The sequence below is a fragment of the Corella eumyota genome, chromosome 1, assembly GCF_963082875.1.
Source record: "Corella eumyota chromosome 1, kaCorEumy4.1, whole genome shotgun sequence".
Taxonomy (NCBI): domain Eukaryota; kingdom Metazoa; phylum Chordata; class Ascidiacea; order Phlebobranchia; family Corellidae; genus Corella; species Corella eumyota.
Window position 1 is genome coordinate 11,221,420 of NC_137490.1, and position 24,585 is coordinate 11,246,004.

The 24,585-nt window shown below is 30.1% G+C and overlaps 1 protein-coding gene across 4 annotated transcripts; it reads left to right on the forward strand.

The window, feature by feature from the left end:
- The first annotated feature begins 701 nt into the window (after positions 1–701).
- LOC145747807 (uncharacterized) lies at positions 702–24,405 on the forward strand. 4 transcript variants are annotated; one of them, XM_082564914.1, is made up of 22 exons: positions 702–819; positions 1,307–1,370; positions 1,548–1,620; positions 6,032–6,208; positions 7,107–7,310; positions 7,581–7,691; positions 15,363–15,484; positions 15,813–15,995; positions 16,159–16,311; positions 16,483–16,524; positions 18,101–18,188; positions 18,333–18,410; positions 18,597–18,663; positions 19,636–19,824; positions 20,068–20,333; positions 20,427–20,532; positions 20,617–20,782; positions 20,908–21,097; positions 21,275–21,386; positions 21,563–21,720; positions 21,862–22,279; positions 22,364–24,405. In XM_082564914.1, exons 1-22 carry the CDS (start codon positions 765–767, stop codon positions 23,839–23,841), a joined length of 4,500 nt encoding a protein of 1,499 aa, XP_082421040.1. In that variant the 5' UTR covers positions 702–764; the 3' UTR covers positions 23,842–24,405. The 4 variants fall into 4 exon arrangements, with proteins under 4 accessions (XP_082421040.1, XP_082421041.1, XP_082421042.1 ...); XM_082564915.1 differs by lacking the exons at positions 702–819; positions 1,307–1,370; positions 1,548–1,620 and adding an exon at positions 5,697–5,810; XM_082564916.1 differs by lacking the exons at positions 702–819; positions 1,307–1,370; positions 1,548–1,620; ... (1 more) ...; positions 7,107–7,310; positions 7,581–7,691 and adding an exon at positions 8,905–9,019 and having other exon boundaries at positions 22,364–24,404.
- Positions 24,406–24,585: the final 180 nt, after the last annotated feature.

Genomic DNA, 24,585 nt, shown 5'->3' on the forward strand with positions numbered 1-24,585 from the left:
ACACAGCTCTTTAAAACAAACTAATTTATTAAACATTAAAAAATTTCAAGCTGTAGGGTTAGAAAATTTTAGAAAATATAGTAAGGTGTATTATAAACTATAAAAATATTTAAAATTGTTAATACAGATACCACAGCCTAAAAGTTTTTAAGCTACCAGAAGTTCAAATAAACTGCGTCATTGCGCAAATATTTCTGTAGGCAATTTGCTCTTATTCGACTTCCTTAAAATCGTCGTTATTGTTAACCAGGCAAAGTCAACGCTGTTTCCATAACAACATTTTTATCACGTGATCGATTGTGTTACCGATTTCTCATTGTGATCGACTGTTTGAAAACATTACTTTTTATCCATTACATTAAGGTCTCTAAAGCGATCGACTTTGTGGCATTTTATGCGGTAAATAAACACATTTATTATGCAAGCCTTTTGGTGTAATAACGTTTTTTACTTGTCGTTTTAAACAGTTGATAAAGCAAACTGTTTTCATATCTTATTTAACATAATCTACCACTTTGTAAAGTAGTGTTTAAAATACCGAGAAATGTTTAAATAGAGGAGTTTTCTGTTCGCAGCGATCGCTTGTAGCTATTAGGTAACTTTTAACACCCTAAGCGACGTACTAGGTATTTTAAACACGTTTTTTTTGTATCTTTTAGCATCTTACTTAGTGAACCTGCGTGATTAAGTAAGCATTATTATTGTAAAGCAGGTAAAGGTGAGCTAAATCAGGGTGCTATATCTTGTATTTTAATGTCAAAAATATGTCTCTTAGAAAGCCACATAAACAAAAGAATCTATGGAGATTTAATAGTGTTTGTAAGTAAGATAATATGTTTTAACAAATTTAAGTAACTTGTAGTGTTTATTTATTTAAAAAGTGTCTTGTCATTGAAAACCTTTAAACGGGTGGTTTTTAAGTGTTAATACCACAAATGTGTATATATTTACATAAAGTAACGATGCGAATTTTATTAACTTAATGGTTATTAGCGCATTTAATAATGCCTTACTGAAGTGGCAGTTGTAATAACTAATAAGCAGGTAGTCCACTGATTACGGGTTAACTTGAATTTCCAGTAATTATCAGTTTGGTTTATATATAAGACGTTTTATATAACCAGGTAAACACAATGCAATGCGATAACGAAATAAAAGAAGCATTTGCTGGTTTTTATTCAAGTTGGTGATTTTTTGGACAATATTAATAACTTCCCTTCTTTAATTTTTTTTGTTGTACATATTTTTTCAAATATTAGTTTCATCGACTTGTTGGTTATATTCGTTAAATGGAAATCTTGTTTAGGTCTCCAAGAAAAACCTTCCCAGTTTAGCGATGTTACAAAAACACTAACTCCTAATATAACCAGGTAAAATGGAAAAGGCTTTTGGTTTTTTAGGTTGCTCACTTTTAATTATAACATAATAATAAGTGTTATTTGTTAATTTACTTTGTCGAATGTGTTTTTTTGATTTTTGTTGCACAATAATTTCACTAAATCAAATTTTATAATATTCAATATTAAACAATGTTTATTTACCTACAGGCGAAAAGAAGTTAACAAAACTTCCAGCTTAGATGAAACACAAAGAGCAAGTTCGATGCCCTTCATTTTTAACGTGAATATTTTAATATTTTTCATTCTAATGATTGATAAAAAATATAAGTAGTTTGATAAGAAATATAAGAAGTAATTTCTCAATCTCAAACATGCAAATCGATTCAGCTGCAAACGAATTTACCCGAAACTTACATTTTTGTTTGAAAACGGTGAGAATCAAAATTTTTAATTTCGAATACAAACACGTGGTTGAAATACTGACGTCACTATTGAAATTTAACACTACGCCCCATTGTGCATATGTTTACCTTAACAACCGTTTGTCACTTTAGTTTAATTATTTAAAATTTCCCGTTAATGCAGTTTTACATCGATAAAGAAGAGCAAAAATGGGTAAAAAACGTTAAAATTTTAAATTGGTGATTTTAAAGGGAACTTAAGGGGCAAAATATTGCTTGCTAAAAACCAATAAGTTTACTATAAGCTCTGATTTTAATTCAGCTTTTGCTAATAACAGATTTAATTTAAAACAATGCCAAAGATAATAAACCTTACAATTGAACTCTTGAACGATTAAAATGTCATAAAAAAAGTAATTTGTTTATGCGTAATAACAGTAAATACTTAATCATTACATCTCATGATAACAAAAGGTCAATCTTTTTATTCTTAATAAGTCAGTTATCTCATGCCTTGCAACAAGTGGCTAATTAGTTGGCTGACATATTTACAGCGATCGTAAATTGAAAAATGCTAGGAGCGTAAGCGATCTGCTTTAAACTACCCAACTATGAGTTTTTTACACTTAAAATTTCGATCATATCTTAAATTTAGTTGTTTGTTTTGACTACACTGCTCATAGCGTGCTCCAACACTTACTAGATTAGTTTGGTATTTCTGTAAGTGTTATGAAGGTAAAAATGATAGTGAGATCAGACACGCTGTAGACCTATGATATCAGACACGCTGTAGACCTAAGACCTATGCTGTTACAGACTAACTTTGCAGCCTTGACTACATTTTTAATCACTAGCATAAGCCTTGCATAACAGTATGCGCCGGTCCGGTCCTGCTTGTTTTTTGTTTAGGTTTTTAAGTGCAGTAGTTATTATAAACCTTATTTTACAGTAGGCGTTTTTAAAATTTGCGCCAATATATAAATAAATATTGGTATAAATATTACAGTATATATTGCACCACAGTTGTAAAATTGTTTACATTTATGCATGCGTAATAAGTAGCTTAACTATTTTTAGGTTTGATTAAAGGGGATTAACTTTCACGGTAAAAAATAGTTTTGCGTTTTCCCTCTTTATATTTTTATTAATTCGGTGAATTTGGCTTCGATTTTTGTTGTTTTAGTTAGTTAAATCTAAGATCTTTTGAAATTTCGGATTAGTTCAGCTTATTTTTATAGGAAAGGAAATGGCAGGGGTGTCTGTTTGTGGAATACACAAAATTAGGTATACTTATTAAGAATGTGGTGTTAAAATTTCAATATAGTAAGGGTCAGTAACTTCTTTTACAAATAGAGTTAATTTAATTTCATATTCAAGTTTAGTTTTAGATTTAAACAAAATGATGTGTTCCCTCTTAATTAAGTCTATTTCCCGCTCTTTTCACTTTGTTGTGTTTGTAAGTTTATAAGCTAGATTGGCACGGGATATCGGGTTAGTTATAACAACAATACTGTCATAAGTATCATCTCTTTCTTTAGTTTATATTATTTCCGATATCTTTTTGAGTTTTTTTAGTCCACAGCGGCCTTTATATAAGAACTAGAAAGTGGACTATTAGTCAGGGTTTATGAGTACTGGATATATTGCCTTTTTCTAACCTAAAAATGCCAGGAATTTATGAATCAGTTGTATAGTACCAAAAGTAATAGCGTAGTTAAAGTGGCGTTTTGTTAAAAATTAGACTCATATATGTATAACAATATAATATGTATGTTTAAATCATTCTATATAGGCTATTAGATAAATTAGACAAAGGTATTTCTTGTTATATAGCTTACACGCTATCAGATTGTATCTTTTTTATAAATTTTTGTTATCTTATTTAAAGTATATTACGTACTTTGTTATGTTCTTATGCTTTTAAGAGAATTGGATTTCAAGCGCATAGATTCGATCATAATATAATCTATTAAAAATGTTCCGATTACTTAAATTAAAAAAAATTATACTAATTGGGTAACAATTTTAAGATTTAAAAAAAATCCTTTTTTTAATCTCTCCAAACGCCAAAACATATATCCTTGCAAGGTTATAAATACTTAGGATCAATTTCTGTCGTCAAAAAGTTACAAAAAGCTTGTGACGTCACTGATATAAACTCGGTTGACCCGATTGCATAAAATATCAGCCCGATTAGTAAAGTCACAAATCTAGAGCGGTAGACTTAAATATTTTGTTTTTTATTGACATCTATTTATATGCACTCGTTCGACCTTTTTAAATAACGTAAAATTACTTGTTAATTTTTTTTTATGTAAAATTTACCCATACAAAAGTACGTTGTTGTTAAAATATACCTGTTAATTTAGTGTTAGTAAGTTATTGGTATATATTGGCATGTAAAATTATTAGGATTCGTTTTTACCGTTTTTTCTAGATTTAAAAAGAAACAGTGTAAATTTTTAACAAGGATCGTAATTTAATTATTTCGTTGTTGTCTTAAGAATTTCCGAACTACATAGATCAAAATATTGTTTATTAGAAATTTGTTGCAAGAATAAATTAAGTTAAATGTATCGTTATTTTTTTTGTCTGATATAACTAGTATTCGCTTATTGCCGAAAACCTCTTGACCGAATGTTTATTTTCTCGAAAACCATAATTTGAAAAAAAAAAATTTACCTAAATTTGGGTCAATATTTTTTTAGAAATTAAAAAGTATTTTCTGGAGGGGGGTTGGGGTAAGAAGAAATTAATAAAGAATAACTGTTTTCCGTAAAATGGAGTATTTAAACACTTGTTTTCGGTCAAATAAATATTCGGTAAAACGGTTTTCGGTGATACGATAGTAATCCGTTACCATACGCGTCGCTATTGTGTATTATACGACCTAATTATTAAAGGCTTTGTGATTTGAATAAGACCGGTATACTGTGAATGACTAATTGACACTTTCCGATCTAGAATCCAATGTTTGTTATGGAAAAAAAATCCTGTATTAATAACTCAGTAAAGTTAGGTTGTTTATTATTAGAGAAGTTATGCTATGCTCGTAGGCTATGTTTTATTTTCAAAAAAGGTTTTTTATATAATAAAAGAGTTGCTCATATTATAAAAGGTGTTTTTTTTAGCATAAAACTTAGACAACAAAACTGTTCCTTTAAAACCAGCCAACATTCAAATACCAGATTCACAGACTAATCAAGTTTGTATTAAATTTAAATCTTAACCTAGTCCAAAGATCAAGTAAAAAGTAATTTTTTGATAAATATTTACAGTTATTAATTAACTCGTGCCATAAAAGCAGATGTGGCTACTCAGTTTTTAAACTGTTTTATCTGAAAGACAAACAAACCTTTTTGCGTTTTTCAAATGACAGAATTTTAAGAAAAAGTATTTTTAATCTACCGAAAATCAATTTTAAATTTGATTTTGAGTTTAACTCGATTTTATACCAAACTCAAGCGAACTTTCGATTTCAAAAATTTTGAAAATTTTTAAGCGAGTTCTTAGGTGAAGGATGTGGTTCCGTGATTTATTTACTTTAATTATTAATTTAGGATGCGCTCTTTGTAGCCATTTTTATTCACTTTGTATTGATTGGCGGACGTTCGAGTTTTAACCTTCGTCGCTGAATTTAGTTTAGTTTTAAAATGCTGTGTGCCAAGGTAAAGGACGTCGTTGCAAAAACTATCTTTGGCGGTATATTTAATTTGTATTTTTACATAAGTTGATGTAAACTTTGTTAATATAAGGAGTAGTATTTTTAGTATAAGCTAAGTAAAAAAGGTAAGGTTAAACAGTGTAGTTTAAATTATAAAATGTTGTTTAAAGACAGCCAACGTTTAAATCTCATCTATCTTTTAGATTTGCATTATTGAATTTATTATAAAAGTTTTAAAAAAGCTATTTATGGTTATATAAATTAAAAATGTCGGTTGCAAACGATAAAAAAATTCACCGAAGTAGTCTGGTCGAATTTTGTCGAACTTCACTTACTGGCGCGTTACCGCATGGTGTCGCTAACGGGCGTAATCCCGTAGAGACTTGCAGCGACGAGTATGATGAGGTTAGTCTGCTAAAAATCATTTCTATGACGTAAACAGTGCCAATTAAGGTTTAAAGTATTGGTAAGGGCATCTGGATTATAACTCTTAATAGGTTTACATCGAATTTCATTCAAACTTTTAGCTTTTTACTTTTATATTTAACTTTTATTTTTCAGGTTTCAGTCTGAAATTAGATAATTTTTTACATTAAATTTGTTTAACATTTTATTTATTTTTAAAGGTTTTCAAACCGTCAACAACAACAGACAAAAACTCAAACAAATTGAAAAAATTAAATCCACATTTTGGTGTGATATCACGCGGTCTAGCTGCCACTATGACGCCAGCCTACGTCACAGTAACACGTGCTCCTGAGCATCGTACAGTCACTGGTTGTATAAATCTCCCAATGCATAAGGTAAGTAATATTTATTTTAGGTTAATTGTTTTTTGTCACCTAATGTGATTTAAAAAAAAAGTTAAATGAATTGTTTTTAATGGGAAAAATAATTAAAACTAAGATTTTTAAATTTAAATTTTACATAAAAATATTGTAAACATTTCATTTTTTCGATTTTTTGGAATGCATCGTATGTTAAAATTTTTTTTAACTTTTTTTATCTTAAGCACAAGGAGTTTGAATAAATTAAGCTCACGCGTAAACTCATTATCAAATAATACATAAGTATTATGACGTATGGGCTAATCGAAACGCTCGACTTCAGCACAATAAAAAAACATTTATCATAATATTCACCTTAGTTAGGTCGCGTTGTGCTTTTCTTATTTAAATGGCAAAATTGAATAAGTAATCATTTCATGTGTAAAACCGCGTATGGCGATATATTGGTTACTGTAGTTAACGAAACAGAGAATCGCTTTATTTTGGTTAATGTGTAGGTGTGTAGAATATATTGTGTATGTTAAGTAACGTACCAGAAACAGTTAAACATTTGTAAAGCCTTGCTAATTGTTTAATAAATAAGGTAGTTTATCTTAGCAAGATTTTTAATAAGTGTTTTTATAAGATAAGTCTATATTATTATTGTAAACCATGATACCTTATCAACAAGTAAAAAAAGATTTTAAACTATTGACTTTAAAACAAGTGGTGTATATAAAACTCTAACATAAAGAAATCTTTGTTTTGCTACTAATTATGTTATTTGCAACTAGATAAAAAATTCTGAAAAGTTGTTAAGAAAAAAATAACCAAAAAATCAAGTTAGAATCGGTAAACTATTACATGTTGTATATATATTTTTTTAAATAAGATTAAGATTTAAACAATTTTGTATTTTGTTATATTTATATAGAACTCAGTCATGGACTACTTAGGTGATTTAGGTGACATTAGTGAGAACGATTTACTCTTACTCGTGGTCCAAGGTCGTTTTCCACACAACGATCTCAAGTTATTCGACGAATCTTGGATTGTGAGCGAATCGCCCAACGACGTGATAGGGAGTCACTGTGCGGAGAATAACACGAATTCCTCGATCATGAGAACTGCATTTGCGGTAAGCAAAGTGTATTTACTTTTCCTAATATGGTTACGAGTTGAAATAAAATTAAAATCAAAAACAAACTTAAATTTGATTATTATAGCCTAATGACGGACAATTAGTTCGGTTATGCATTTTAAATTTAAACTTTTACCCAAACAGTAATTATAATTTTAGCAAATTTATTGAATTGTCATTGATTGTGGAATGATAAAAAAATATTAAACTAAAAATAGATTACAATTTTTAAAAAATTAATCTTATTATGACAATACTTTAATGAAGGTCGTTGCTGACTCGGCGTCAGGTGGCGATGCGGAGTTAAGCGAGGCAGATAAACAAACTGAAAGTAATGTCAAGGCTAATGAGCAATTTCTGTTATCACCGCTCGTTCAGGTACATTAAACTTTTGCGGTTGTTTTCTTTTATGCCTAATTGGCAGTTGCGTTAGATGTGTGAACCTAATATGTGAACACAACACTTAAACATTCTTTGATCAAATAACAACTTTTCGATAACATAATTTATACATTTTTTCTATAAAACTGTTACTGCACTTTTTTGCAGTCCATAATTACAGCGGTTAAATCTATTGCTAGATTATTTGTTTTAAAGGAAAATGATTTATAATACCAACATCCACATTAAGAGAACTTAGCGATTTTAAAAGCATGTTGCTTTTCATGCGTGGTTGATTTCTTATTGGATAAGGTCCTGTGACATTTTGCTAAGACTTTCCGGCCGTGAACAAATTTATAAACATTTTAGCTACAAAAAAAAAAGTTCTCAGTCTAACTAATTTTTGTTTGCGTTGGTTGAGACGAAATTTTATAAAAACACGAGCAAATGTAACATATATAGTTAAAATGTTAGACAACTTTTTTTCGTACCAGCAAGGTTTCGCTTCCAATTTAAACGCCTTTGCAATAAAAAAATCCCCCGTTTGCGGTGCGCGTGTAAATTATTAATTGCATACAGTAGTTTGTTGCTTTTATATAACAAATAAAATGCGAGAATAGTAGAGCGGGCAATCGACTAATAAATAAAATTGAGCTGTGTGTTAGTATACAGAAGTGTTTTTGTTTGTCCTTATTTACAAGTAACATGCGGCCATAACCAAGTTTACTTACGAAATAATAAAGCTAGATATACATTATAATTTTGCCTATAATTTTTTTTTAAATAAACGCATAAAATCCTAGTTTTGTTGGTGAAAACGAGATGCGATTTTCCTGTTTCGTCACTAGGAATATTAGAAAAAAATTAAATAAAAAACTCTCTAGGTATACGCACCCTAAATTGCACCTAATGGCCTTGTTTACCAATGCTTCGGGCAACGTACATGCTATAGGTTTTTGTAACTAGATACTCCATAGTATTGTTAATGTGAAATAAATAACTTTTGCGTATGCACGACTATTCAATCTGATTTGCTTTGGGTGTTATTTTTTTGGTTATCAATCAGCTGTGTAGATTGATTTAAAGACTAAATCCCGCAACAGGTTTTTAATGAAAAACAAAATTTAACTTTTTAGATGTTTTTGAATTTAATTTTGCAAGTCTTAAAATGATATAATTTTTATTAATTGCCTGTAAATGTTTTAGATAACGTTTTTTTTCTTAAGTGATTGGGATATGTAATTTATTTTTAACAATCAATTTTGAAAAGTATTAGTCCAATTATGAATAAGAGCAGGAGTCTTAATTCGTTTAACAATTCAACAGTAAGTTATTTTAATCTAATAAATATATCTGTGTTAATCTTTAAAAATATGAAATATTTACAATGAAAAAAAATATTTAAATCTTGTTGTTGTGTAAGAAGTGCTATATTTAGTTACAGGCATCTTAATATTGATTTGCAACAGCCTTTTAAATATTGGTTTTTAATTTATCATTTTTATATATGTTTTTTTATATATAAAAAGGGAAACATAGTTCGGTCTTTTTTATACCAGCAAAATGTCAGTTCATTAAGAGGCGTTTTGTTGTTTTTCAGTTAGTGGTACTAAAAATAGGCCAAAAAAATAAACATTCATTACCCAGTTAATTAAATTATTCAAAAGTAGATTTTATTAGTTTGTTAAGAATGTTGAAACATTTATTTATTTTTATTCTATCATATAATATATAACTGTACGGCATTCTTAAAATTTCTGTAGCACATTTATTCAACGGCTAGGCAAGTTAATATGGGGTTGACGACAAATTTTAAAAGAAAGTTTAGCAGTATAGATAGTCTGCATGATATTACTGCTTCGGTTTTAGTGCCAATCGGTTTGAGTCAAATTTTACATTTGCCCGTTTTATCTGAGGAAGAAATCAGTGAAAGTAAATTGAATCGAAGGTTGTCGGTGTTAAGTGTTATACCATGTGTCTATCAAACAAAAACGACTGTAAGTACATTTCTGCCTTAAAATCGTTCAATATTTAGCTTTTACTATAATTGATTCTCTATAATCTGATACAAATGTATTTTTCGAGAAAACTGGTTTATGAGTGCAGAACACGTTTCTCAAATATACTTATTACCTTTACGGTTCTTGTAAAATGTTTATAACTATGTATATCGAAAAGTTTTATGGCTGACGCTGTTTAGCATGATTTAAACAAGATTATACAAAATATTCAACGCAGCAAATTTGATATTGATACGGTATTTTATCGTGATTTTATGTTTTTTCAACAAAGTTCCGCTTTATTTCAATTCATTAATGTATAACTCCAAAATTTTGCATATTTTTTTTAAACAGAGTTCACATACTTAGAAAATGGCATTAAAGGTTTATTTACCTTGCTACAGTTATGCTTTATTTTTGAAGCATTTTTGTTATAAGTTAATGTAGAGTTTTTATTTGTTTTAATAAAATTTTATTTAAAAAAATGGTTAAATTCCGAAGGCCAGTTTTTTAACATTTTTTCCTTACATAACATATAATATGTAATATAATGTTAATATATATGATTGATAATTAATAAATATAATTTTTGTTTTTTTTGACGGTTCTCACATTTTTATATTTTTACAGTCTTAAATTTTCGGAGCACCGTAAAGTACATATGGTTCAGAATCTTACAATACTTGCCTATATGCCTTAATGTTCACTTGTTTGGTTTGTTGAGGTCGTTTGGTATTTTTTTGTATTTTAGTAGATTTGTTTATTTGTTTTACTATTAAGGACCTAGGTGTGAAATTGGCCAACGTTAAACATTATTCTTTAAAAAAAAAAAAAAAAAATTTAACGCAAGATACAGTTCGTACAATAACAAAGATGAATGTATTATCAAAACAGCAAATTAGTTATTACCAAAAATAAATCAATACCTTTTTAATTGGCTTTTTCGTTTACACTCTTTAGGGCCGTGGGGATCTTAAATTACATTGTTTACTGGCAAAACGATAACGCGTGTGGTCACACTTAGCGAATATATACCTAAATTGTGAACCTACCCAAAGTTAAATTTTAAAAAAGAGACCCCACGAAAAGGAGGAATTTTTGGAATTCTTTTTTTAATTACTTTGGTCGTAATAGTGAGTTCGGTTTCAAATTATTTGTTTTAGTTGGCAAGAATCGTTTTGCCACTATATAAAATCTTCCTTTTAAAAATGCCGAAAATGATGTGCAACATTCTTTACTGGATGTTGTGTAACTTTTATTATTCAATAACGGGCAAATAAATAATATCGTTATTTTTAAATTATCATTATTGCGATTATTTTTGTGCAAAATCCCTTTAGATCAAGGTATTTTATAGTCTCATTATAATATTACAGATAAATCCGTTGGTTTTGAAATGTTTTTATGTACCTATTTCAAACGTATAAATCTTGTTTAAAACACACACCAAGTATAGTAGCCTAATCTAGTAAATCTGTGTAGCTTATTTTTCAATACCAACATAGTCTTGTATTTTTACGTGGCTTCTCAGTTTAATATAAATTTGATACAGAGATAGGAATGTAATGGCTTTTTTAACCCTTTAATGACAGAGCAATGTCGTTGTCCAACGCAAAGAACTACATTCTGGCACGTTTTGTGGCCAATCGCTGTCATAGCGCTTGTCATTTTGAATCATTTGTAATTCGATGATACAAAGCGATTTAACCTATACGGAAGAAAAACTGCAAACACACGATCGAATTGTGCCCGCAAAAAAACTCGCTCAGTTGCTTTTGGCCGATTACGATATCATTATCATTCGAAATTTTTTAACGATTATAAAGCAAATATTTTGTGTACTGGTCAAAAGTTAAAAGTTAAGGAGAAAAACGATTTTGTAATATAATATTAAAGTGACGAAACTTTGTTTTGAACTGCGGCCAAATTCCTAAGTAATTAATTCAGCATCAAAACAAAAGCATTTTTCAGTGGGGCCACGCTTGTGGGCTGGTTAGGGCAAAAGCGGTTAGAAAGGTTGATATGTTAGGTCGTTTATAAAAGATATTAGCCGCGCGCTTCTTTTCTCTGTTAAAATAAATTGTATTTTGATTTGCAAAAGGTCGACTGACACCTTGGGGTGCTTAACATGCAAGAATAAAATGTTTTTTAGCCAGTTATATAATTGAAAAAAAATATCTTGGTTAGGTTATATTTTTGTAATATAAATCCAATTGTTTGTTAATCATAGTAGAAGAGCTGTAAGAAAAGCTAGTTTTGTGTTTTTATCCGTTCTGGGCATTTCATAGCAGCAATTTGCCTGCTATGTCGAAGCTAAAAGCGGGCAATTATTTAAAGGATAATTACGGGTTTTTCAAATTTTTTGGAGAAAATTTTGTAACGTCTTGTCATCATGACTTAATGGCCTTGAGAATATTTAATGCAAAGTAGTGAATTTAATCTTGTATCGTGATTTGCGCTGGCTAATATGTTTAGAATAAATTTTAAATTGCTGTGTACTGAGAAATAAGAAAGCTAAAAAACAAAGGGTACAGCGTTTAAAAACAAAGCACGTACAGTCATTTTTATTCGGACTTTTTTTAGTCAAGAATTATTGATTTTGACAGTTATACGCAGCCTAATCTGACAAACTTAGTATGTTATATCTCACAAGCTTAAAACACTAAAACGCCTTATAGGTATATATCATGGTAGTACATTACATTGCGATCCATTTTTGTTTGTAATATAATATTAAACCATTATTAAACTTTAATTATAGATGTGTTAAGGTTTTGTCATTATAGAATTCGTATCTAATTTACTTTAACGATAATACGTGCAATTTTATAGCTGCAGACCATAAAAGTAACTATTGTCAAGTCTAATTTAAGTTTTAAGTATGATTTTTTTGAATGACGTATGTTCAATCAAGCGTTGAAATAAAGAAATAACAATTTTATCACGTGAGTATATTTTGAATGGAAATAAATAGCCGGGTGCAAAAACCAAAACCAAATACAATTTTATTGCTCATTTATCAATGTTTGCTAGTTTTATTTAGAAATAAAAAGTAAAATTAAATGATAAACCGCACTTAACTATAACACGTTTATATCAAACCATAATTATTACTTTTTCAGTTTGCCAATAATTTAAATAGTGTGGTTAAATTAAATAGAAATTCTGAATTTGTTTATTAGCATTCATGTGCAGCAGTTTTGTTTAGATTGGCATGCTCGCGTTAGAATAGAATTCCTGTTTTCTTTATTTTGTTTTGAATAAGAGTAAACAAACTAAAACTTGGCGCACCTGCCACAAAATATATTGTTATTAAAACAATTTGAAAGTCGAAATGACTTTTTGTTATTAAAAAAATTACGTCAAACGTACATTAGATTGATTTTTTCTAATCAAAAGGTATTAAATAAAATGGTTTTATAAGTTTTTTTTCCGATCTTCTGCAAAACAACAGAAACTGAACGTTTAACTGTTTGTCCAGTAAACACAAATTACTTTCACTGTGTTTTCCGACGTGCGTAATACGCTTGTGTGTATCTGTTTGCTGTCAATATTAGCCCAAAACAAATTCGCAACAGCCTAAGTACGCATCTTCCGCCAGTAGATTCAACTCGGTAAAAGAATGTTTTAAACACAAAGCGCATAAATCAGGAAATGTCGAAAATCTTTAACCAGATCTTGGTCATGATATAGTTTGCCTTTGTTAAAGGCACGACCCAGTAAATCAACACTCGGTGCAGCAAACCAAACAGATTAATTTAGGCGGCTAATCTTCGCACTTTCTTAAATAAATAAAAGAATGCAATTCCAATTTAAGGTGGAACGTCATTTACATTACATTTTATGACCACGGATCGAGCTTAATGACATTTACGACCATTTAATCATTATTTAGGACAATTTTTTTCTAAAAAAAGATATTTTTAAAAGTTTCATTATTGAATTTTTCTGTTGTTTGTTTTTATATGTGTTTAAAAAAGAAAAATATTTTTTCAAATTAAATTAATAACTGGTATAGTCGACACACATCTTATATTTCCTCAATTGTATTATCTTTAAAACTAATGTGTGGGCCGGCAATCCATGCTGTATAGGAGTTACACAGCAAGCACTAAAGCCCATAATTCCTACCCACATAATCACATATCTCTTGTGGCTACCTACCGAACTTACCTGTTTGTTTTTTAAAGCATTGTTCTTGGTACATAGAGATATACTGCGAAATCGCCGTTAGTTCAAAGTGGTTTTACCTTTGTGCCAATCTCCAAATTTATAATATCCATATAAGGACGGGCGCTATTTAATTTATTTACAGTCATTACATCGCCGAAGTCATTATTATATTTTTTACAAAATATTACAATACTGGAAAGAAAAAGACGCTTTGTTCTTTGATTAATGTAGTATAGATGTTGATTTATGGATAAACATCGGGTTGCACTAAAGTGATCCTTAATAGTATGTTTATGATGTTTTTGTGATGTTTTGTAATGAATGCATGGAATAGGAATTTTATTTTTTCAAGTTGTTATTGTCCGTAAGGTAATCAGGACTCGGAACTGAACTATCGATTTCAATATTCGCATGTCAATTATTTTTGGTTTTGCGCAAGTATTTTTCTGACAGAAATTTATTTTTAGAAGCATATTCTCACTATTTTTAGAACAAGGCTATAATTAAGATTTTCAATAATTGAAGGGTTATATTTTACAGATATCAAACTTTAATAAGTTTAACGTTGTTTACTCAAAGAAACGGAAGCCCGATAAATACATCAAATTTTCAGCTGTGTTTAAATTTCATAGTGTTAAGTGTTTAAATTTCATAGTGGTTAAGGTTTCTTTGCGATTATATCTGGTCATTTGAATGAGTCAGTCTAATTTGTTTTGCTTACAAGGAAACTAGAAACGTGGTTTGCGAAATTTACTACTGAGCTATTTACCAAGCAAGGTTAACGTACTTGAAATGTGACAGGTTTTGAATTGGATAGTAAGTCTTCGTTGTATTTTAGCTAAATGTAATAGAAAAGAATCGGAATAAAGATGCGAAAAATAACCAACAACCACAGATTAAAATACTTTTTTGTCTTATGTTTAGTTAACGCTTATATTAGTGGAATAAAAGTGCAGACAAATAGAAATTATTTTATTTAGCACAGGTCTTTAATAACAGACTTATATAAAACATACTACTAAGTTAAAATGTAAAGTTAATTTTGGTTTAGTTTTTTAAAGTTTTTTTTTATGTCAAAATTTATAAATCGGTAATTTATTGTTCTTAATTTGTTTTTAAAATAGCTTTTTTTTTGCAAAATTTATTTATATTCGGGTTTAACTTTTATTTAATATTGAAAAACTTAGTTAGACACGGATAATGTTGTTCTAGTAATGTATAAGACTTTGTTTTACCTTAATCATATATGATAAAAAAACCATTGTTTAAATTAAAAAAATTGCAGTTATTGGAAATATATGTTAAGCGCTATTTTTACTAGATTAACACGCAGACTACAATTAAATAAGTGAAAATACATTTTCTTTAAAACAAATACTTTTTTCCCAAATTTTTATACAATTGTTAAAATTTTAAAAAAATTGCGGAAATTAGAAAAAAAACACTTCTTATTATATAAAAACATAATTTATAATCATTTTTTTTTAATCTTTAGGAAAAGTTTAAAAAAATGTCACGCCGAAGACAATCCGCGCCAAGTGCGGTATTAAGAAATGTTCTTCGATCAAGTAAATTTGGATCAAGACGCTCGATTGAAAATACAAGCGGACTTTTCAAGTAAGATATTCAAAATCATACTTTCAGGGTAAAGCAATAACCAAAGCAACCATAGTTTTATTTGTTTTTATTAACAATTGTGCAATCCACTCTAAATATAGTTCAATTTGCATCAATTATTTTTGAGCTGTCGTTAAAAATAAAAAAGGGGGGTAAACATATAAATAACTTTCATTTTTAATGTCTCTTTAAACACATTTTTTTATGATAACCTTATTCTTAGTTTAATTTTTTTTTTCTTATATGTATAAAGGTTGAAATTATAAACCAATCACCATCACAAATAAAAAACCAAAGCTTAATTAATTATTTATTTTTAATTAAATAGAGACGAAGCTAAAGTTGATTGCCTTCCTTTTACAATAAAACCAAGTTTTGGAGAACAAATCCTAAATGGGGGTTGTAATAGACAATATATAAGAGAAGGAAGGGTGCAGTTAGCTTTTGGAGCTCAAACCCAAGAAAGATATATGTTTTTATTTTCCGACATCCTTTTGTTGTCAAAACTAAAGTAACTATTTCCTTATTTATTTTTTAAATTATCTTCAATATAAAAAACGACTTAGCGGCTCATAAATGTAATTGTTATTGTAACGTTTTTGTAAATAAAAGGTTTTGTAAATGTTAAACTCAAATTTAATGTATTGTTTAACTTTTGCAATACTTCATTTTAGATCGGGCTCAAACCACAAATTAAAAAATCGCATCCGCTTGAACGAAATGTGGTTAAGTGAAGATTGCAATAACGAAGTCGGCGAGGTTGCCAAGACGACAGATTGCTCGTTTGTGATTGGTTGGCCAACAACCAACGTGGTGGCAACATTCAGGTATGCATTTTTTAAATCCAACAAGTAACATTATGGTTAGTTACCCTTTTTTACTTTACACAATAGCTATTTTAATATTAGTTTGGTTGAAATTTTGGTTGAAACTCTTTTGCAGTTACCCAATATACTACTTATATATGTTTTTAAATGTTTGTTTTTACAAATTTACAGTTCTCCAGAAATCAAACAGCTTTGGTTCAACGACCTAAACAGGTAAATTAGAAAAGTTGATGTTGCATAATTACCACAAGTGCACCGTGTAATGTCAGTTTACTTATTGTGTACGATTTCGTGAGATACGGCGTGGGCAATTTACTTCAAGTGCGGTGTCGCGAAAACAGCAATTGAAACAAAATTGTTGTTTTTGATTTACCACGACGCTGAGCGAGCTCCTCAAAACGATTTTTACGCTAAACTTAGCACAAATAGCGACTCGCATGCTTTCAAAAAGCAGCAGATTGATTTTTAGTTAGTGGAGCACACACGGCGCGCGACTGGATATCATTTTACCTTGAAAATTAGGTAATCGCAGCCTTACTTCCGACTCTATTTCTAGCATTTCTTTTATATAAAGTTAAACATGCGAGGCGAATTTTTCAGGTATTTGTAATTCGGAGCCACTCATAATAACACCCTACTGTCAAATTGGATTATTACATAAATTAAGGCCTGTTACAGGATGCTAAGACACTTCTTGCTTGCCTACACAAAAATATTTTTAAAGTTATAAATAAACACACAAAGGTATTATTTCAAAGTTTCTTTAAGTATCTAGTTTTGTATGATGATAGTATTGATTATGGTAAAATGTTTTAGGTAACCATAGAAAATTTATAAATTTTAAAATGTAAATCTCAGTTTCTAAAAGTTAATATAATTTTTAATACGACATCGCATAACTCGCATAAAATGTCAAAATATTGCTTAATACGCTTAAGGTAGTTTTATCTCAAAATTAAATGACCAGCCCAACAACTAAAATTCCAAAAAACTCTGTTTAAAGGTTTTAAAGATAATAAATTGACCTAATAAATTTCCCACGACCTATAAGCGAATACAAAATAGATATTTGCTTTGATTCAAATGTAATCCATATCTAGGTTATGTATTCTTCACTGGTATACAAGTTATTAGGTTACAGAAAGTTGTGCTGATAACACGGCAAAGTCGCAGGCATAACGTAAGTTTGGAATGTAGTCAAAACGACTGCACTAGCACAAGTATCACAAAAACTATCCCCCTAAAGCGCCGTCTGGTCCAGTCAGTATGTTTTACGTTAGTTTTAATTTAATTAAACAAGAATATGTCTGTTTTTAGTGGGCTTAAACAAAAAATAGCCATTACTTTTAATTTGCTTTGATCAAACATTTGTTTTCAGTTTTTGCGGTTTTAATTGTAAACCAAACAGTCTAGTCGTATTGTAAAACTGTGCTAAACCGAAACCAGTACAATATGTAATGTAATATAACTACACCCTTAATCCTGAATAGCCTTTATTAACGTTATATGGGTGTGGTACTAAGTTATTTTAGAGCCGTGTTGTTATTTTACCAACAGCTTTTTTAGTATTTTTGATCCCACGATATCCTTGTTATGCATATACCTAAATAACAGTAATAACAAAGCGTAAATATTTTTAAATTAAATATGCAAACTAAATAATAATAACAATACCAGTAGGCTCAAAATATTTTGCACTATGTACTTACCAAACATAAATATTTTGTTGTATGTTTAGTATAATATTAATAAATGGACATTTAACGAGAAAACATTTTTTATGTTATAGACTAATTTTACTTGCACGAGAGGACGAAACTTTAAAACATTGCACAATTAAAGTCACAAATCAAGTAACTACCTCTCGTTCAGCTGTGGTAAGTTATAAAGCCAAAATTATTGTATTTATAAACATAGTATACTTATGCTTTTATACTTATTTTTTTCTACCAATGCAGCATTGTTTAGTAGAAATTTTTTTCTTTATTGTAGTATAATTAAACAAATAAATTTTATTTTAGGTAAAGTCTATTAACGTTAACAACGAAGAGTCCGTTCGAGATTTTCTTGACACTACTGTATTAGCCTTACAATTAGAAGTAAGTTTTTTAATTTCATAACGAAAAAATTTGCCCGTTTAATGTATATACGCTTCAAAATGTAGAAAAAATTTTAATAAATTTTTATATGGTATAAATTTAGACGCTAAGTCTGTAAAATGTATGCTTTGAGCTCGTGATTTATATCTCAAAAATGCTCTGTTATGATAAAGATCTTTTATTTAGGGTAGCACGGACGACTATCAGTTATGGGTGAGCACAGGCAAAGACCCAACTTCGTACCCACTAATAGGTAAGTTTGTAAACAATCCAACCTAATTTTAAGCTTCCCGTGAAATAAGAAAAGTAAATACATTTTTGAACTGGCATTTAGAATTAGCGTTTAGTGAGGTTTGGTTTGGATACGGTAATGGTAATGAGCCTTCATGTAAGCTAGTTAAATATAACTTTAGGTCGTGACGTCACCTGAAATGTAACCCGCGATTATATGAAAAGAATGCGAAATATGTTTCTCTTAAAGCGCTGCCCGGTCATTTTACTGACCTTAAGTTTGTACTGGCCACCCATATAAAAAGATATCACCAACTTAACGTAATGAAAGGAAATGGATTTATTCAAAGTCCACAGTACTCATTTTGTTGGCTTAGCATCGTTGTCTTTGCTTCGTTTTCCAAAGCATTCCGATGCGACTGTTGGAATTTTAATCCAATTAGGCCTTCCCGGCTATATCGTTAAATGCGCATGCCAATTACGATTAAATAAATTTATTGTATTCAAAACACTAGAGTATAAAATACAATATTTTCAATTCGGCAATATAGATTTTTCAATCAAGTTAATATTGAGAATAAGGTTTGCTTTCGTTATTTATTTATAAACTAAAATTAACTTGAAGCCTTTGAACTACCGCTAATAGGTTAGTGTAAACAATAAGATCCCCTTACAAAAACGATAAACTAATGCTGACAGATATACTAATCATTTACGTTAATTAGCACTTAACATGTTTTTAACTTACCGATATTTTTATTTTTAAACCGGTTTACTTTGTTTTACTTGTGGCTAACATTATCCAAATATGTTAATAGAGACTTAAAATAGTATCATCCATAAATTATGTTTTTCTCGACTTGCAAATTTAGTTCACAAATATAAAAAAAGAAATAAAATTGACATAAAAACTTATTAAACTTTTTTCATAGAACATTTTTGGGAATTATTATTTTAACAAACGGTTCGAAAAATATTATTTTTTGCGATTTAGGACACGAGCGACCTCATGCGATCAGAATGAGCTGTGTTCGTGATGCAATTAGTGCTAACCATGGTCACACTGGCGATAATATTGATTACAACATTCTACGCAATGTTTCAAACGAAGATTTAAGCCCAAGATTTGATTGCAATTTCATGTTGTTGAAAAGGAATACCACGCCATTTAAATTCCAATACGGTAAACTATTTCTAAAAGAAAAAAATATTTTGTTAAAAATTCCGTTTTTGTAATATTTTTCTCCTGAATAATTTTTAACAAAAGTAATGAATTAATAATATTAAATTTGATTTATTTTTATTAACGTTGTATTGAAGATCCTGCCTAATTAAAAATATTTTTTTTCTCTTGAGCTACTCAATAAAACAATAAAATACGATACATATTATTAGACAAACAAATTAAAATAGTCGAATTTCACAGAACACAGTCAACGTCGTATATCTCGCCTAAAATCAAAGACCCAAATATTTTCGTTCAATTGGGGTAGAAAGCGAAGTGAAGATTTATCGCGGACAACTTGTGCGCGACACCCCAGCTCTGATGCGCCGTCTAGCGGCACTTGTGAATCGTGTGGTTCGTCTGCATTACAGTCTCCAACTTCACTATCTGACCCGAATTCGCCAAAATTGTTTGGAGTGCCTTTGAATGTTATTTGCGAAGAAGGCCAAATACCAGCACCAATAATGGTAAAAACATAAAATCTATTCTTTGTCTAAATGAGAATATTTCCAAACTTTATGTTTGTTTTTTGGTAATTTACAATTCTATTTATTTTATAGACAATGTTAAAAGTGTTGTATCGAAAGGCCCCGACCACAAATGGTATTTTTCGTAAATCAGCAAACGTTAAAAATGTAAAATTAACAAAGAAAAAGATAAGTGAAGGTGAGGTATAAAAAAATCTGGTTAAGAATTATTTTTAATTTAAATAAAAAATTAAAAATTACAAAAAAATTTTTTGATCAATAGATTTTGAGTTTGATTTTTCTGACATACAAATCCACGTGATGGCAGCATTGCTTAAAGATTTTCTTAGATCTATTCCCGAGTCTCTTCTTAGATATAAAATGCACACTCAGTGGGTAGATGCCATGAAGGAAGATGATGACGAAGATAAAATCCAATCTCTAGTTTCGTAAGTACTCTTACTAACAAAGTTGTATTAGCCTAGGAAATTTCAGTTTTGTGTCGGTAAAGTTTAACTTTAAAAATAAACATATCAACCAAAATATGTAAACTTAAAAAATGTTTTGTTTCTAGATTGATCGATACCCTAGATGAGGTAAATCGAAGCCTTCTTACTTACCTTATGTTTGTGATGAACCACATTTCCTTAAACCACGAAGAAAATAACATGACAGCTTTTAACCTTGCTGTATGTGTTGCACCTAGTTTACTATGGTCTCCTGTCGACTCAGATATCAGTATGCAAACTGAACTATCAAAAAAGGTCAGTTTGTTAAAAATCTCTTTATTTTTTATGTATACATATATTTTTATCCTCGATATGGAAAGGTCAACTTCACGACCTAAACATTATAATACGAGTTGCCTGACCCAGTCTCGGGTTGTGTTTTGTAATTTCATTAATCTTTACCTGTTAAGTAATATAAGTGTTTAAATATAGGTTTCTGAACTGGTTGAGTTTATGACTATCAATTTTGACAAAATATTTGATTCGACATCGTGTGAAATTTTTAAATCTTTACCGAACGGCGAGGAAGAAAATTCCGAACAAGGTATTTTAACTTTAAACATAACTTTGTTAACTATAGTAGGGGTTAGATCATATTAATAAATTGCAGATTTTAACATAGAACCATAAAAATTTTAAATGGGCGACAAAAATGGAGAATTTAAACCACTAAGATTTAATATTTGAGTATAAACAATTCTTTATTAATTTTATCTTTAGAAGATGATTTGACGACAAAAAAAGAAGAAATATCGGAAAGTGAAACAACTGGTTCGGGATTCGACGACATTACCTCTGATGAAGAAAAAATAACAGAGTTTGACAGAAGTAATTCGACCAGGATACAAATTCGAAAACGCCTTTTTATGAATACAGAGGTAATTTTTTACTACTACGAACATGATTTATTTAATGGTTAACCTGTTAAGTTTCTAAGTTGGAATCCATTTTAGTACTGCATTTGTGAAATAAGGGGCTGTTCATTTTATTGGTAGTAATTTCTATATATTGCGTTATAGATAACTGCGTCCATGGACAGCCTGGACCACGACATCATTGAAGCCCAACTTGTTATTCGGCAAGCATCACGTGACCTTGAAGTCTCTCTAAGCAAGCTCGGTGAACAAAATTGTGAAAAGTTAAAATCAAAATCGTCATCCCGTTACGATGTTTGCAGCTTGAGCAACGACTCAGGATTCACGACCCTTAGTGGCGACGATGAAGACGGGATAAAAATCAATAAATTTTCGCTGGATAAGGCAAATATGAGCGACGGAAGGCTAACACCTGGTTCTAATGAAAACAAAAACAATAACACTGGAAAAAATATGTATGCTGAAGACTATTTGAGTGATGAAAATTTAAACACAACCAAAGAAAGACAGAGGCGTTTGTCAGAGCCCCCTTTACATTACAAATATGCCATTACTCCAACAGGTAGGTTATTTAAATCAAATGTTTTTTGACTATTTTTTTTAATGTCAATATAATTTTTTTAAATTTTATATTTTTTCTATTTAGAACCTCCACAACTTATACAAGAAAGTTTCACACTTGAAGACAACAGTAGTTGTAGTAAACGTGCCCTTAAATTCCTATATAAGGGAAGAAAAGAAAGGGAGAATTCCTTTAATTCTGTTGGTGCTCAAAATTCAAACTGCAACAACAATAATGTTAAAAACATTGATTTGACAAACGTTTTAGACATGGGATCTGAAAATATATTAGCGCAGGAATACCTTCGAAAGCTCCGGGAAACTAGTACTGACGACTTTTTAAGTGAACATAATAACACTGACGTGGTTAAAGACATTATTAATAATTCACCGTTAATTAAACGATCTTCCCCCAAATCGGAAGAAGAAAAACCTACCCGACGAGTTCGGCGCAGAAGTAGCAGGCGATCAAGCCGAAATGCAGCTATTTTAACCGAAAAGAAACATTCCTTAAATAGCCCTGAGGATACAGCAAGTAAAATAATAAAAACGACAGACCTAGTGTCGTTTGAACAAATTGAACCACGTGGTAAATTCAGTGGGATGCACAAAATAAAAGCAAGCGGTTTATTTAAGGAAGGCCAACATGGTTTTAGTTCTAGCTTGCCTATTCAAGTTTCTGCGATGAGGGAAACGCAAATAGGTGATATAGATGAAAACAAAAACGGATCTTCTTGCGAAAACTTCCTCACCAGTAATGGATCAGCTTTTACGAGAAGGTTTCAATCTTCTTGTTCCCAAGCCAGATCCTCTTCGTTTGATTGCTTTAACAGATCCATGTCTTCTCCTGTCCGAGAAAAAAACGATTCGCAGGACAATTGTAGCATATATAACGATCGAGCAAGTTTTTGTGAAAAACACAAAAGGCAATCGGTTACAACGGATAACATTTCTGTTCATAAAACTTTAATGCAACAACAAAATTTTACCCGAAAAAATTCAATGCCTGCTTCGTTTGTTAACTTGGATTCTTTGCTAGAAAAAATGAATCAAACCTTCGATACCCAAAACAATTTAAGGCCTCAAATAAGCCAACAAACTTATTTTAAAACTGGTAAACCACGGGTACGCAAAGAAAATGTTTTAACTCGACCTGGAGCGTTAAGAGCTGTGCCATTCAATCAATTTGCAGAAGATAACGTAAATTCTTATGGTTACGAAAATTTGCCGGAAGAAAATAATAACAACACACGCACGCGGCGTTCCTCAAAATTAAACGACGTTGACCTGTTTAATTTGTCAGAGTCCCTTGCTTTCGGTAACAGAAAATCAGCAAGAAATCTTACGCCAGTAACAACTCCCATTTTAAAACGAGCAGTTTCTTACGACGTCGATAACTTGTCACGCAAACATCCAGAAAAAACTAATTCTCCTTCCATGCGTACCAGGCGTTCGTTGAAAAGTAATCCAAGGCATTCCCTGTCTGATAACAAACACGACTCGCGACAGTTTAAGTTTTATGGTTTTAAGGAACTAGCAAATGCGGAAGAGTCTTACGTATAACATACCTGTGTAATCTTGTCCTTCGTATGCATTTGATGTTATCTTATATTATTTCATTATTGTTACACTATTTCATTAAATAAGTGTTGCACTTTAAATCATTTAAAATTTTTAATGTTGTTTCTTATCAATCATCGTACTTTCAATTCGCTATTAATTAAATCGTATTTTAAGGGTCATTCTTTACAAGTTATTTTTTACATTTGTTCCATTTTTTTGTTACTTGCTTATTACGTTTAAATTTGTTAAATTTCAATAGTTTGTACAACGTTTTTCTTGTTTACAATAATTTTGTAATTATTAATTTACCACTGCAGTACCAGCATTTCTTATATCTTATTTTGTACTATACTTTTTACGTTCCAAAGTATTGTTTTTTGTCAATTTTTTTTAGTTTTTTCACTTCACTTTATTTCATACAATTGTGTTTTTCTGTGCTGCTCACAAGCGTTGAACCTAAGTCAGAAGCCTTGCCGATTCTACCCTGTGCTAATTGTACTAAGACGTATCCAATTTTAAAATCACTTCTTTAGCAGTGATGTTTGGTGGGTATATTTGAAGGTGTAAAATACAATAAAGGATTTGCACGCAACTGTTGTGTTTTTTTTAGTAAAGGATTTAAAGCAAGACTATTGCTTAAAGTAATGTGACTTTAACGCAGTTTAAATGACTGTTACTTGTATATGAAAGTTTGACTGCTTGTCAACGTTTGAGTACAGGTAAATAACTGTTCGAGTACAATTA